We start from the raw sequence: 16,077 nt of genomic DNA on the forward strand, positions 1-16,077 counted from the left end.
TTCTGGTAAAAGTCAGAATGTCTCTAGGTTCTCAGTATCTGTTCTCTTACATTGGAACCTAGAGCCTTCTACACTGTGTTTCAATAGTAACTGAAAGGAAAAGTTATTGTACAACATAAACTACAAAATTTAACAAAATTGTCTCAGAGGCTTTTTCACTAATACATTATCTGTTTTGCCCTCTAAGACACTATTTTTGTAGAATGCTTTCAACAGCTTGTTTATCACAGGTAAATATGAATGCTTGAAAATTTTTAACAATTTTACCTCTTTGAAATATGACATTATGTTACAGACTAACAAATACTAGTTTAGTTGGCCAGTCAGGCCATGAGTTGAAAATTTTCTTGGCATTTATCAAACACTAAAAGCTCAGAAAACTACAAAGCCTCAGGAAGGTTTTGTTTAAAGCTTTAAAGTTTGTATTAACTGGGCATTATGTTATCTGCAAGAGAAGGCATAAAAAACAGTATGAGTCCAACCTCCTTCAAATTCAATACTTAATAAAAAAATGCTTTTGCACAAGCCTTTCCATTTTTAGAAGCCATATTTTTACAGAAAAAGTACTTATTATTAAGATGACCATCCAGTGCTCAGATATTTCTAAGCTTAGCAACAGATAATAGAACTTTGTTATGCCAACAGAATCTAGACTAATAAGCCAAGTATCCAGAAATAAGTAAAGGAATCTCTATGTGAGAATGCAACTGAAAACCAATAATTTAATTTACCTTAAACTTATTTGTATTTAAATAGTTGGCTATGACTGGTGGGATACAATGATGGAGGGACAACAGTCTAAGATCACTTAGAAATGCCCGAGAACAACCACCTGAGAATAGAGAATCAAAAGAGCATTTTCAAAATAATGTTACTTACGTTTGAGGCTGGGAAGGGTCATCCCCCAAAGAAACGCTCTCCCCTTGGATTTCATTGAAACACTTCTCACAGAAATGATACCTGTCGGCAAGAAGGCCATACTGGGGTGAACTGCTCAGTTCACACAACACAGCCCAAGCCAAGCAACGAAGCCACCAATCACAGCAGGCCAAGGAGGGGAACGGGAGCAGAGAGCAGGTCATCAACGGCGACAAGGACATTCAATGATGCGGATTTATGGGCCCCACAGTTTGGGTTTTTTGTTTGTTTGTTTTTTTGTTTTTGTTTTTTTGTATTTTTTTTTTTTTTGCAATCAAAGCCAAGTGCAGACAACGACAAGCATGAGGGAGAAAAAAAAAACAAAACAAACGAAGAAATGAGGGATTGCAAGACAACAAAAAAACAAAAGCAAGACAGGACAACACAAAGCAGAGAGCCAAGGCAAAGCACATATTAGCAATAACTATCTTAATGGGATCACAAATAGCAATGATTATAAGCAAATAAAAAAAATAAACACCTTTCACTTAGACCCATACTGCTTGATTTTACTACCCAGTGCCACTCAATACTTCTTTAAAAAAGCAATTAAACACCAAAATGTCAGCACTCAGGAGGCAGAGGCAGGTGGATTTCAGATAATTCCAGGTCAGCATAAGCTATAAAGTGAGACCCTGTCTAAAAAATGAACATGAGAGAAAACTAAGAAAAAAACAATTATAACCAGTGAGTGACATGTTTCAAAAGAAGTCTATTAAGGCATTATTTTTTAAACATCTCCTGATACAAGATGAACACTGTAGACTGCTATTAAAAATCCAAAAGTGAGTACGGTATGGTGGAGCAAGTCTTTAGTACAAGCACTCTGGAGGCGGACATAGGCTGGTCTAAATTCCAAACAAACTAAAAAACATGGAAAAAAATTCCAAAAGTGGTCTGTGTGTCAAGATTTGAACACGGGAAAATTTCATATCAGCTGTTATCTTGCATCTTTAATAAACGGTGATTGTATTACAACATTTGACCATCCTTAAGTTTCAAGAAGTAGAAGGAACAAATCTAGACTCTATATCTAGAAAGCACCATTAAATAAAAACTAGGAGAATTCTCAAACCTGGAAATGAATCTGTACCTCACAAGTTCAACCAAACAGGACACCAGTGTTGGCAGCATTAAATAAGCACAGAGCAGTCACTGATCACTCTTGCTGATCTGCTGCTGAGGGCCAGGAACAATCACTAGATGAGCTCTAATGCAGGCCAATTACTACCAACAGACTCATGTTCAAGAGATGAATGAATACAACTTAGGCAAGAGAAAAGGCAGAGACACTTTCTCATAGGTTTTCTCATAGTTCCGTTCTTTTTTCAGACAGGGTCTCATGTAATCTAGGCTCTGTTTATTTTTACTAATGTAGAAAGTCAAGGACAACTCGGAAGTGATCCCCCTAGCCCTGCCTCCTGTGTGCTTAGATTATAGGCATGAACTATTGTACCCTGTTTATGAAGTGCTAGAGTCAAAACCAGGGTTTATTGCATGCTATGCAAGTACTCTACTAATTAGCCACACCTCAATTCTAGGAGATTTCTTTCCTTCCTTTTAAATTTGCCTGATATAAACAAAATAAAGTAAATATTTTGGAATACTTTTTATAAACAATCCAAAAATAAGAAATTAGGTACAAAAAGGTACACATAACTTGCAAAGCTTTTTTTCTTTTTTTTTTTTTTCTTTTTTTCTTTTTTCAGGGTCTTCTATTCGATTCCATTGGTTGACTTCTCTGTTTATAAATTTGGTATGAGTCCTCTACTTGCATATATACCTACATGCCAGAAGACACCAGATCCCATTATAAATGGTTGTGAACAACCATGAAGTTGCTGGGAATTGAACTCAGGGCCTCTGTAACAGCCAGTACTCTTTATCACTGAGCCATCTCTCCAGCCCTAAAACTTTACTAGAAAATGCTTTAATTCTACAAACAGCAAAGAACAGAATTTGTGCTATACAGATGTTTTCAAGCACAAAATATATAAACCACAATGTGTGTGTGTGTGTGTGTGTGTGTGTGTGTGTGTGCCAGAACATCTGGATTGCATTCACTTCATACACAAGGACACACGGACCATGGTCCACACAATCATTGACCTTACCTGTTCTGGTAACTATAATACGTAGCATCACGTGGGATTGTACACAACTGTTTGCCATAGCAGCACAGTGTCTGTGGAGAGAACTCCAACTGAAAAAAAAAAAGTATATGTTTATGTATATGTGTATATATATAAAGTACAAGTCACAAAGGCCAATCAGAACAAGCCAACGTAAGGCACATTTCTTCTCGCAGTTAGGTAAATCACACTTAGCCTTTTTAGCTTATAAAAACCATCACAAATTTACTACACAATTTCACCAGGCTGATCAGGTGTATCTGCCTAGCACTATTTTCAGATACCTAAAAGCAACATGTGGTGTGAAACTGAGAACTTTAACATGCAGAAAACATATCACATGTGGAACAAAGTGCCCCTATAGGTGAACACAATAAAGCACCAACTCAATAAGCTTAGTCTGATGATTATTAAATATTTTCGATGGGAACCTCTACCACATAATTTTCATCTATGCAAAAAATACCTTCACAAAAAGCACATTCCACATAAGCAGCCATTATTGTGTGTGCAATAAACAAACACGTTAAGAGAAAGAGCCTTGTTGGGATAGTAGGTAAAATGATCCAATAATGTGTTTTAAAATCTCTAGCAACATGAGAAAAAGAAAAGACGGACAGGGAAATGAGAAGAGATGGAGAGACAGTATCAAAGTCAGAATCAGGATTTTTTTGTTGTTGTTTCAGAAACAGAATTTCTTTATGTAGCCCTGGCTGTACTGGAACTCGCTCAAGTAGACCAGGTTGGCGAACTCACAAGAGATCTGCCTACCTTTGCCTTCAGAGTGTCAGGATTAAAAGTATATATCACTATCACCAAGCAATAAACAGCATATTTTTAATCCACGTTACCACTAGTTTCTAAGTACTCTAGAAGATAAATGCAGGTCTGAAAGCTACTTCTTACCTTTCTGCCACAACAATATCCAAGGCTTTGCATGACTGGGTCGATTTCTTGTTCAAACACCTCAGACAGTTTGGAGCAATATTTGTATACTCTTGAAGTTTTGCGATTATATAACCAGGCATTGTTGAACATAAGCCAAATGTCATCTATATATTGCCAGGGCTCTTGGTACTGTCCAGTATCTAACTTCCTCTTGATGGTAGAAAGATCCATGGGGCTCTTCACAATATCAAAGTAATCCTAGAAGTATAAGCAACACATCACACACTCATAAGCAGAACATTTAGGGCAGTATCTTCCTATTTTCATCATCAATTTTCCACATAATGTTTGTTGTATATTGTATGTCTAATTCTGAAAAGTTGACTGAAGTCTGTCACTTCTTTAATATATTCATCTATACATAAATGAAGAGGCTATGAGAAGATTCTCCAAACATAGTATGTCAGGTCCAGATAGTTTGCCACATACATACAGTAAAACCAGGCATCTTTAAATTTTTTTTAAATGATTTATTATTCATATCAGTGTTTTGTCTGCATGTCTATTTTGTGTGAGGGTGTTAGACCCTGGAGTTGCAGGGAGTTGTGAGCTGCCATGTGGGTGCTGGTATTTGAACCTGGGTCTTCTGGAAGAGCAATGGGTGCTCTTACCCCGCTGAGCCATCTCTCCAGCCCCGCATCTTTAAATTTTGAGTACTAAAAGGGGCCTACAAATCTCAGAGAATTAGTGTTCAAAACTGGAAATAACCAAATGCCTGTCAACTATACACACAGAAAATACAGTAGCAGCAACATAAGTGAATTATTAGACGATTAAAAGAAGTACTAAATGGCCTAATTCTAAATCTCAACATCATAAAATCCAACCAATGCACCATCCCATAATGTTACATGAAAAGAAGAGTCACAAAGTAGTGTGTTTATACATTTCAACTTAAGGAAATAACCATAATAGAAGAATCCAGAGGAATTAGGTAGTCCTAAAATTAGAAAATTCAGACTGCTGTGACTAGTGATTTTAATGGATGTGGGTTTTGGGTGGGAGGTAATAAAAAAAAAGAATTAACACTATTGTGAAAATGCTAACTAAAACTTGTGTACTTTAAACAGGGCACATTCCGTAGCGTGTGAATCATATGTCAAATAAAGTTATTTTTTAATTTGAAAAGAAACACAAAAATGCCAAATACTTACAGGGATTCCTAGATGCTTTGGGTCTACAGGCTGACGAAAGGGAAGGGACTCTGGGTCCTGCCGGTAAAGTGCTTCCAATGTTGGCATCAGAGCCTGGCGTAATTCTTCTGGTTTGAAAACTTTAAGAACCATTTGAATTCAGTTATCAATTAAGCAAAGGGATTTTAAAAATATGTGCAAGTTATATTTCTAAAAGTACCTTAAAAATCATAAAACACAAAATTGACGCTGTCCTCAGAGAAATTTCACTAAAGGGCTCACTTTCTTAAAGCAATACATTCAAAACAACAGAGCTGCCATTACCCTCACTACCTATGCTACTTTTCCAGCTGCAGATTTTTTTTAATATTTATTTATTTATTATGTATACAATATTCTGTCTGTGTGTATGCCTGCAGGCCAGAAGAGGGCACCAGACCCCATTACAGATGGTTGTGAGCTATCCTGTGGTTGCTGAGAATTGAACTCAGGACCTTTGGAAGAGCAGGCAATGCTCTTAACCGCTGAGCCATCTCTCCAGCCCCCTCCAGCTGCAGATTTATTGAAAACAAACTTTTCCAAACAGAAATAGAAGCAAAGACTCCTAAAACACAGAAGAGACTTCTTAAAGTAATAGCCAAAAAAATGTCAATCAATGTAAGAAAAGGAAGGGGCTCTGTCTAGCAGAACTGAAAATGTCCTCTCTCAGAGTGGTTAGCGAGCACATGGCTGCACTGTTAGCACTGGGCAAAGCAGGAAGGTCTTTGAGGTAAGGCTTGGATAGAAAGACATCATGGACAGTTTAAATTACATAGCAAGTCCTTGTTGAGAAGTAAGATTGTAGGCCAGAAGCCGGGCGATGGTGGCGCACGCCTTTAATCTCAGCACTCGGGAGGCAGAGGCAGGCGGATCTCTGTGAGTTTGAGGCCAGCCTGGTCTACAAGAGCTAGTTCCAGGACAGGAACCAAAAGCTAGAGAAACCCTGTCTCGAAAATCCAAAAAAAAAAAAAAAAAGATTTGTAGGTCAGAGTAGAACCATACAATGAAACCTAAACCAATCATGGAAGTGGGGCACACTTTTTATGGCACCAATATTCAATAATTCAGAACTGAGATCGGGTTTCTTACAATCGAAGGCACTGAGAAGTAGGGTTTTTTTTCCCTTTAAAATGGATGATACTTTATAGAACTGAGGGGAAAGACATGTTATTAGATGATGCACATTTCACTTGAGTCTTTATTTGCATGACCTACAAGGATTCCAAGTTGCAAAGAGGTTAAGAAACAAATGAAGTTCAATTTTTTTTAAATATTTAAAGTTTTATTTATCTTATGTGCATTTGTGTACCTGTGCATATATGCCAAGGAATTTTGTGAAAAACAAAGAACAATTTGTAGGAGTCATTATTCTCTTTCCAGTAAGGCCGCTGCACACAAGTGCCCATGAACATGTGTGTGCCTGTGTTTGGAGACCGAGGGTCAAACTTGGGTGGTTCAGAGGTCAATAACCTTGTTTTTGTTTTCATATTTTCTTTTTGATACTTCGTCTTATGTGTTATTATGTTTGCCTATGGTTCTGTGAACTATGAGCGTGCATGTGCGTGCTGGAGCACTCGTGTTTTGCTTGCAACTATGTTTTTGTGACGGAGTTGGATCCCTTCACACTAAAGTTACAGGCAGTTTTGAACTACTGTGTGGTTGCTGGGAATTGAACCCAGGTTCTCTGGAAAAGCAGCCAGTACTCTTAACTCTCCAGTCCCATAACTCTGATCTCTCCACTCTCTACCCTCACCCTCTTCTAAAATAATATGTCCTACTAAGACCTGAACTCACTAGCCAGCAAGCTCCAGGTATTTCCCAACATCAACTTGTCCAGTGATCTGATTAAAAGTGTGCAACAACACTCAGCTATGAGACAAGGTTTCACTGCTGACTCAGCCTTGCCTGGAATTTGCTATGTAGTAAACAAGGCTGTGCTTGAATTCAGAGATTCATGTCCCTTTCCCTCCTAAGCACGGGGATCTACAGAGGTGATAGGGAAAAAGTACAGATCATCGTTTGTGGGGAAATCATTTTACCAAATGAGTGATCTCCCCATCTTTAACTTACTCTTCTTCTTTGACTGTCCAGGAGCTGGGGAAGACTGTGTAGCAGAGGTACCTGGCTGGTCTTCCTCCTCTTTTATTTCAGTTTTTAACTCAGTGCCTCTCTCCTCTGTTTCTGTAGGTTCCACTTTACCATCTTCAGTTTTGGCCTAAAATATTAGGCAGGTTTTCAGGATTTCAAAGACATCTGGTAACAAGACCATTACTCTCCATTATGAATATACATGAATTTCTTTTTATAGCAGAACCTAATTGCTCTAGTCTCACCTCCTGAGTATCTTCAGGTTGAGCATCTACTGGTTCAGGTTGATCCACCTCCATTTTAACCTCCATTTTTACTTCCTGTGAAGGTTGCTTCTCAGGAACAGTCTGAGAATTCACTTCTGTGCTACTAGTAGATGGAGGGTTTGATGCCTGGCCTTCAATGCTTACAGCTGGCTGAGAAAGCTGGAGAGGAAAAAAGGAAAAGTATACACACATAAAAAGCTTGCCAATGATGCAATCAGAATTTAAGTTACACAGAACATCTCTGAGGAGAGGATGAGAGGTAGAGGGAAGTTAGAGGGATGGAATGAGAGGAAGGGGAAAGTGGGATTGGTGAAGGAAAAATGAATGAATGAATGAATGAATGAGTAGGCAGATAAGATGATAGAGATAGACGGAAAGATAAAATTACACAAGGCTAACCACTGGATCCATTACTATGCTTCCTCTTACTTGGATCATTTTATTTTTTTTTAATTTATTTTATTTATTTATCATGTATACAATATTCTGTCTGTGTATATGCCTGCAGGCTGGAAGAGGGCACCAGACCTCCTTACAGATGGCTGTGAGCCACCATGTGGTTGCCGGGAATTGAACTCAGGACCTTTGGAAGAGCAGACAATGCTCTTAACCACCGAGCCATCTCTCCAGCCCCTACTTGGATCATTTTAAACAGGACTTGCCAATGCTAGCTGGTTGGTTTTACTTGAAACAACTACGTTGTTTTGAGCTTTGTTTTGTTAGTGTTTAGGGATGGAAGTTCCAAAATGATTATTTCAGAGAAGCTCGCGGTTTTAAAAATGCCATTAGGGCCAGCTGGTGCTGTTACATGCCTTTAACCCCAGTACTCGGTAGGCAGAGGCAAGCAGGTCTCTGTGAGTTCGAGGCCAGTCTGGTCTGGTCTACAAGAGCTAGTTCTAGGACAGCTAGGACTATTACACAGAGACATCCTTGGGGGGGGGGGGGGCACGATGGGACACAGATAGACACAACACATTTTGGACAGTGTGATGTGGTGGCTGCAGTGGCAGTGTGTGTTATGTGTGTGAGTGAAGTCAATGGAATTACTCATAGATTTTTAGTTTCATTCATCAGCCGTGCGTGTGCGTGCGTGTGTGTGTGGGGGGGGGTCAATGGAATTACTCATAGGTTTTTAGTTTCATTTATCAGCCCTGCAACTTAAACTTAAGCTGTTTTTTTTTCCTCCCCCTTCTTTTCCTTTTGCAAATTACATGTGTTAAATTAAGCAATGATAAATATCTACCCTCAGAGTCTTCAGGCCTCAGAACATCATATGGAACATAATGATCAGTTCAAAATTAACCAAACTCTTCTAGTTTTCTCTATGCTAAGTACTATCAAATGAAGGAAAAACAGGAAGTAAAACACTCAATTCTATCTATGGACAAAACGACAAGGCATGACGTAAAAGAGCAAGAAATGGTGCAGAAACACCACTGGAGCTTAACTTGTTCCACGGACACTCCAAGATGCTTACCGGAGTTGAAGGCTGAGGAGGCAGCAATGGTGCTGTTGGGGTAGGAACAGATGCTGCTGTGCTCTGCTGGGAGCGAGGCTGTTGCTGGGACTGGTCAGCAGAAGGAGCAGAAGGAAGTGAAGGCTGAACTTGAGGGGGAAGATGTGTTGGTGGTGTAGGTGTCTGTCTAGATGGGGGATGTAGAGCTTGGGGCTGTGGCCCAGGTGGTATAGCAGGAGGTGTAGGAACAGGTGCTGGAATTGTTGTTGCTGGTGGTTGCTGAGGTCCCAGGCTTGGGGGAGTATGATGAGGAGTAGGGGTACGACTAGGAACAGGAGAAGGCGAATTCTGATGAGCTGGTTGAGGCAGAGTTGAACAGTGAACATGGCTCCCTTGAGACCCTGGAGGCATTATAGGAGAGTTCACAGGGCAGGAAGAACTGGACATTTGTGCCTGTTAAATTGAAAAAAATATATTTACAAAGTCAGGGCATATGTTATTTAGGAAACAGTGTTTATTAACAAAGAATAACACCAAACTTCTTTATTTCTGAGATGTGGTCTCATTACGTAGATCTGGCTAGCCTTGAACTATCCACCTGCCTCAAAAAAGAGGAAAAAGGGGGCCTTTCAAAACCATACAGGGATAGAAATTAACGGTTTCTAAACCTCAGTGGATGTCACACTTATAAAAACTGGTATCAGCAGTATTTGCTATTTTAACCTGGAAACTTGAAGACCCCATTTAAGTTAAAAGTAGAAGGAGAGCCAGGTGGTGGTGGCGTATGCATTTATTCCCAGCACTCTGGAGGCAGAGGCAGACAGATCTTTGTGAGTTCGAGGCCAGCCTGGTCTACAAGAGCTAGTTCCAGGGTAGGATCCAAAGCTACAGAAAAAAAATCTGTCTCGAAACCCTCCCTCTCAAAAAAGGAGAGAGAGGGCGGGGGCGGGTAGAAGGAGAGAACAGACTATATGCTGTTAATCCTGTATGTGTGCCCTGTGGCATGCGTGCCTATACCTGCAAACATGCACACCAAAATAAATTAAATAGTAAAAACATACTTGAGATACTGGTGCTTGACCACTGGACGGAGTCAATGACATATTCGTTACATTCATTCCTTGAGATGGAAACTGCGTCTGGGAGAGGAACTGGTTCTGGCTGGAAGCCTGCTGCATTCGAGGTCCATAGCCCATAGGCTGAAGAAAAAAAACAAAAAATAAAATAAAATAATCCATAGAGTACCAAATGTTTCATTATAATTATCCTACTACTATAATTAGCAATTATTCTTGTTCTGCTATATAGATGTTTGAGTAGAGAAAGGGAAAAGGCAATAGTTTTGGGGAGGAGAAACATGAGAAGTGGAAGAACCAACCACTTAATTAGTCAATAATAGGCTCATAACTACCAACAAATCCCTTAAGAAACAAGAGTAAAGGGCCAGACGTTCTCTTGACAAACATATCTTAAACACTGACAAGAAAGAAGTAACTTCCTGCTGGAGAGTGAATTAAAACAAATTTGTAAGCTCTTTGCTTTTACTACTGGTGCTGTAACAGCAGAAACTTAAGACTACTAAAGGCTAAAAGCAGGCAATAATCATCATCATCATCATATCACTGGCAAATGTGGTGCTCATGACCTGTAGAGGTGCTAAAAACTGTTACACGCCCTTTCTATAATTGTTGCACATGAATCCAAACCTTTAGAAGAAATACGGAGAACAAAAGAAAAATGTAATTTAAAACACACATCTATTTATTAAAAAGGATAAGATTCCTGGTAAAATGAGGCAGATTCATGAGCTCTAGCACATGCTAAAAAACTCAAAAAAGATTTAAGAAACAGATGCATCCATACACTTGTAGGTCAAGAAGAACAGGATAAAGCTGATATTGAAAGCTGGTTGAATAATAAAGAGTTTGCAGTTGGGGGTGGAGGCGCATGCCTTTAATCCAAGAACTTGGGGCGGCAGAGGAGGATATGAGTTCAAGACCAGTCTATTCTACAGAGCAAGTTACAGACAGCCAGAGCAGTTACACAGAGATATCCTGTCTCAAAAAGCCAAAAAGCAAAAGCAAACAAAAGATTACAAAAGGAGCAATAAGAAGACACTAGAAAGCAGCTGTTCCTTGCAAATCAAGTTCTCTGCTTAGAGGAGCAAAGACCTGCAGCAAAGTGTAAGAGCTACTGCTAAATGCTGGGCAGTGGTGGTACACACCTTTAAGAGCAGCACTCACAAGGCAGAAGCAGGCAGATCTCTGTGAGTTCAAGGCCAGCCTGGTCTACAAAGTGAGTTCCAGAACAGCCATGGCTACACAGAGCATCCCTGTCTCAAAAACCAAAAAGCTGTTAAACACTGAAATGCCAAATATGGGATACTACCTGATTCTGTCAACATTTTAGTATTTGTCTTGTTAAAAAAAACTCTCTCATCTCTCTCCCTCTCTCAAACACACACACACACACACAAACACGTGTCTCTGTGAATGTATTCCACATATGCACATATGTAGATGCCTTCAAAGAAAAGAACCCCTAGATGGAGTTACATTACAGGCAGATGTGGGCTGCCCAATATGGGTCCAAGCAACTGAACCTAGGTCTTCCGGGGAAAACCCCCAGATGTTCTTCTCCAGTACCATCTCAAGCCACATCTAGCTTAGTAACGTAACTTTTAGAAAAATTATGAAACTAATTTTGGGTATAAAACCTTAAGGGTTCAATAGATTATAATGCCATGTCATTCATCAAGAGATTTTCCCCTCCAAGACAGGCTGTCCTGGAACTTACTCTGTAGCCTGGGCTGGCCTCAGACTCAGATATCCGTCTGCCTCTGCCTCCTGAATGCCATTACTGATTAACAATCTACCTTGCCCCATGTAATTTTTTAAAATTGCATTTATGTATGTATATATTTGTGTGCCAGAATGAACATAAGTGAGAGAACAACTTGCAAAGGTGGTTAGTTCTCTTTTCACCCTGTGGCCTTGGGGTAGCATAGAATCAAGAAAATGTATCAACTGGGCTGTTGCATATTTATGTGTAGTCCTGGCTGCCCTTGAAGTCACTCTTTAGACCATGCTGGCCTTGAACTTAAAATCTGGCAGCCTCTGCCTACTGAGTGCTGGGATTAAACACAAACTCCACCACCAGCTACAGGATTATCTCCACAACTGAAATTTCCATTTTAATGCTGTGGGATAATGTTCTTATATGCTTTAAAGATTTGTAACTCATATTTAATAAAATGCTGACTGTCCAGTAGCCAAGCAGGAATTATAAGTGGGGCAACCAGACGCAGAGGAAACAAGATGGGAATGCTGCACTGACAAATACCAAGCCACGTGGCTAAACATAGACAAGAATTATGGGTTAAGTTGTAAGAGCTAGTTAATAACAAGCCTCAACTAAAAGGCAAAACTGTTTATAATTAATATAAGCCTCTGTATTGGGGGGTGGAGGGGTGGCAAACAGCTGTGGGACTGGATGGGCCAGAAACTTCCATGTATACCTTTGCTTTGTTTGTAAATTTTGAGGTATGTGTAAATCTGCATGTAGATGGATACTGGGTAGGTGCTCTGTTAATATCAGTGAGAAACTTCTCCCATATGCTTGGGCATTTGAACACTTTGGTCTCCAGCTAGTGACACTATTTGGGGAAGATTATAAAATCTTCACCACATACAGCATTGCTGAACAAAGTATGTCAGTATGCGTGGGCTGAGTTTATAGTCTTATTGATCCCTTTTCAGTTTGACCACTCTGCTCCTTGTTTGTTGCTGAAACGTGATCTCTCAGATTACTATTCTGGCTTGCCATTATGGCTATCTGGGCCCTGGAGTCATAAGCCAAAATAAAACTATTCCTTAAGCTGCTTTTCCTCATCAAATTCTACCATAGGAACAGAATGGTACCTTCTGTAATCCATATCATTTTCTTTTTAAAAAAAAAAATCATCATATTAAAAAAATATCATATGAAGAGCTAGTTCCAGGACAGGCTCCAAAAATCACAGAGAAACCCTGTCTCAAAAAACCAAAAAAAAAAAAAAAAGTATCATATGGAGGTTTTCTCTTCATGTATATGTGTGCACCTCATGCTGCCTAGAAATCAGAAGAGGGTAACATTTCCCTTAGAACTGCAGTTATGGATGGTTATAAACCACCATATGCAATGCTGGCACAACTAAACCTGAATGTCATCTAAGAAAAGAAAAAGAAAGCTCTTATTAGCTAAGCAATGTCCCAGGCCCTCCATTTCATTTTAGAGACAGGGTCTCACATTGGATCCAGAGTTCACATTTTGGGCTCAGATAGGTAGCAACTGAGCTAGAGGCAATCTCCAGTTGTAGCACTGAAGTTTTAAGTGTATGCCACCATAGCCTGGCTTTTATGGGCTGCTAGGAATCTGGATGCAGTTTCTTATGCTTTCACATCATCTCCCCAGACTTTTCTGTGTGATTTTCAGGCAAAACAGAAAAACAAAAATAATTGTGTTGTATCCTAATTTCTGCACTTTCAGATTTTGTGCTTAGCCCAGTGTGATAGCGCACATACCTTTAATCCCAGCACCCTGGAAATGGAAAGAAACAAGAGGATCTCTGAGTTTGAAGTCAGGCTGGTCTACGAACAGAGATCTAGGACAGTTGGGGCTACATAGTAAAATTCTGTGTTGAAATAAATTTTTAAAAAATTTATTCACAAATAAAAGTGTTCTGCTTAGACAGATATGAACATTTTGGTTGTTTTGTTTTTGAGGCGTAGCTTCTATGTGAACAGACCTGGCTATCCTAGAATTCACTTTGAAGGCCAGGCGGGCCTTGAATTCAGAGATTCGCCTGCCTCTGTGTTACACTGATGAACATTAGTGCTTTTGAAGTAGTAACAAAGAAAGATTATTTTTCCCCAAAGGTGTATAGGTAAAACTAACCGGATTTAATGCCCCAGACTGTGCCAGCTGTCCATGGTGCTGAAGAGGAGAGGGTTGTCGAGGTCCAATAGGGGGCTGTGGCATATTCATCTGACCAAACTGATTCAAACCTGTGAATAGATGCAAAATATTAATTTCAGTACTTTTGCTGAATTTAGTAATAAGACATAAATTTTAATATGATTCTTCTCATTTGATGAGGAACAACAAAATAATACTGAAACACAACAGTCAAGCAAGGCCATTATTTGCCTGCAAGTATGTCTATATGAGGATGCAAGGTCCCCTGGAAGTGAAATTACAGTGTGAGGTATCATATGGGTCCTGGGAATTGAACCAGTGTCCTCTGAACCAGCAGTCAGTATCTGAGATAGCCACTGTGCTCTCTCTCTCTCTCTCTCTCTCTCTCTCTAGCCTGGAGGAAAGGTTTTTCTGTTGTTGTTCTTTTTGGTTTGGTTTGTCGTCATCGTCCCCCCCACACACAGTTTCTCTGTAATCTTTTGGAGCCTGTACTGGAACTCGCTCTTATAGACCAGACTGGCCTCAAACTCAGAGATCCACCTGCCTCTGCCTCCTGAATGCTGGGATGCTGGGATTAAAGGTGTGTGCTACCACCAGCCAGAAAGCAAGGGTATTATTGCTAATAGTTACTGAACTAAATTTTATACCATGTAGTAAATTACTACATTGTTTATCATTTTAAAATTTTGAAATAGTCTCACTCTACAGTGCTGGCTAGCCTGGAACTCAAGCTTGAACTAAAAACCGTCCACTTAGCCCTGCCTCTCAAATGTTCACATGCAACCAATAAATTGATGATGATTATATTGGGTTTTTTGTTTTTTTTTTTGAGACAGGGTTTAAGTATGAAGGTCTACCTAGCCTGAAATTCACCATCAAGTACTGACAGTTGATAGAACAAGAGTTCTATCAACTGGCCACTTACTCTATAGAGTACGGGGATTAAAGGTGAGAACTAATGCCTGGCAATGAGTTGGTTTTAAACGGATGCTTGCTTATTTACTATGAACTACTTCCTGGAACTGTCAGCCAATCTGCTCCTCATTTTCCCCTCCTTGGTGGATTTCCAATACAAGGGATTTTCAAATTTCCAAAGCAGTTAATTATGGGACTTGCTGATGAATTAAAAAGGAAGGTGGGAGTGTCATTCTGTTTTACATCAGGGACTTTTACAATCAACTCTGTATAAATTTACCAGGTTGCGGAGTTATCCGAGGCATCATCTGGTTTGGCACACTGCCACGGATCATAGCTGGATCAGGTAGAGGACCATCTGGAGGGGAAGGTAGAAAAAGTTAGATATCCCTTCGTTTCTTTGGGTTTTTTTTTTGGTTTTTCGAGACAGGGTTTCTCTGTAGCTTTGGAGCCTGTCCTGGAACTCCCTTGGTAGACCAGGCTGGTCTCGAACTCACAGAGATCGGCCTGCCTCTGCCTCCTGAGTGCTGGAATTACAGGCGTGCGCCACCACCGCCCGGCATCCCTTCGTTTCTTAAAAACAACAAAATCCCATCAAGTATTAATAATAGCTTAGAGAATCTCTAACCTCAATCTCAAAGATCAATGGTTTTAAATAGACAAATATTTTAATTAGACAAGAATATGAAGAAAGAGGCTCCATTAGGCCATTCATTTTGTGCCTCTTAAAATTTAAAATAAGAATAAAATATATTAATTTTGGTATTTCCTTAGATTCTCGTCCAAGTTTCAACAAGGTACACAGAGAGAAGAAGAGTGTCACTGGGCAAGATGGCTTTGTGAACAAAGGTTCTTACTTTTGCACCTGGCAACCTGAGTCTGATAGCCAGGATCTACAAGGTGGAAGTACACACTGATAGTCCCAGCACCTGAGAGGCAGAGGCAAGAAGATCTCTGAGCTCAAGGCCAGCCCAGTCTACAGGGCAAAAACCCTGTGTGGTGGTTTGAATGAGAATAGCCCTACAGGCTCATATGTGAATGCTTTGGCATTCAAAGAGTAGAACTATTTGGAAAGGAGTAGGAAGTAGGACCTTGTTGTGATGTGCATGGTCTTGTTGAAGAACATAGGGGTAAACTTTAAGACTTCTCAAAAGTACATACATGCCCCTCTCCCTCTCACTCCAGTACCACAGGTTTGTTTCCCACCATGATGATCATGAACTAAC

At 39.9% G+C, this 16,077-nt stretch overlaps 1 protein-coding gene across 1 annotated transcript in view; it reads right to left on the reverse strand.

The window, feature by feature from the left end:
- The window catches only part of Ep300 (E1A binding protein p300), a 64,758-nt gene that overhangs the window by 16,944 nt on the left and 31,737 nt on the right, over positions 1-16,077 (reverse strand). Inside the window, 10 exon segments of the mRNA XM_005354157.2 lie at positions 880-960; positions 3,033-3,121; positions 3,957-4,196; positions 5,153-5,271; positions 7,241-7,385; positions 7,504-7,683; positions 9,002-9,433; positions 10,042-10,179; positions 13,916-14,025; positions 15,132-15,209. Of these exon segments, the coding sequence (XP_005354214.1) occupies positions 880-960; positions 3,033-3,121; positions 3,957-4,196; positions 5,153-5,271; positions 7,241-7,385; positions 7,504-7,683; positions 9,002-9,433; positions 10,042-10,179; positions 13,916-14,025; positions 15,132-15,209 (1,612 nt within the window).

Source organism: Microtus ochrogaster, chromosome 15 (assembly GCF_000317375.1).
Source record: "Microtus ochrogaster isolate Prairie Vole_2 chromosome 15, MicOch1.0, whole genome shotgun sequence".
Taxonomy (NCBI): domain Eukaryota; kingdom Metazoa; phylum Chordata; class Mammalia; order Rodentia; family Cricetidae; genus Microtus; species Microtus ochrogaster.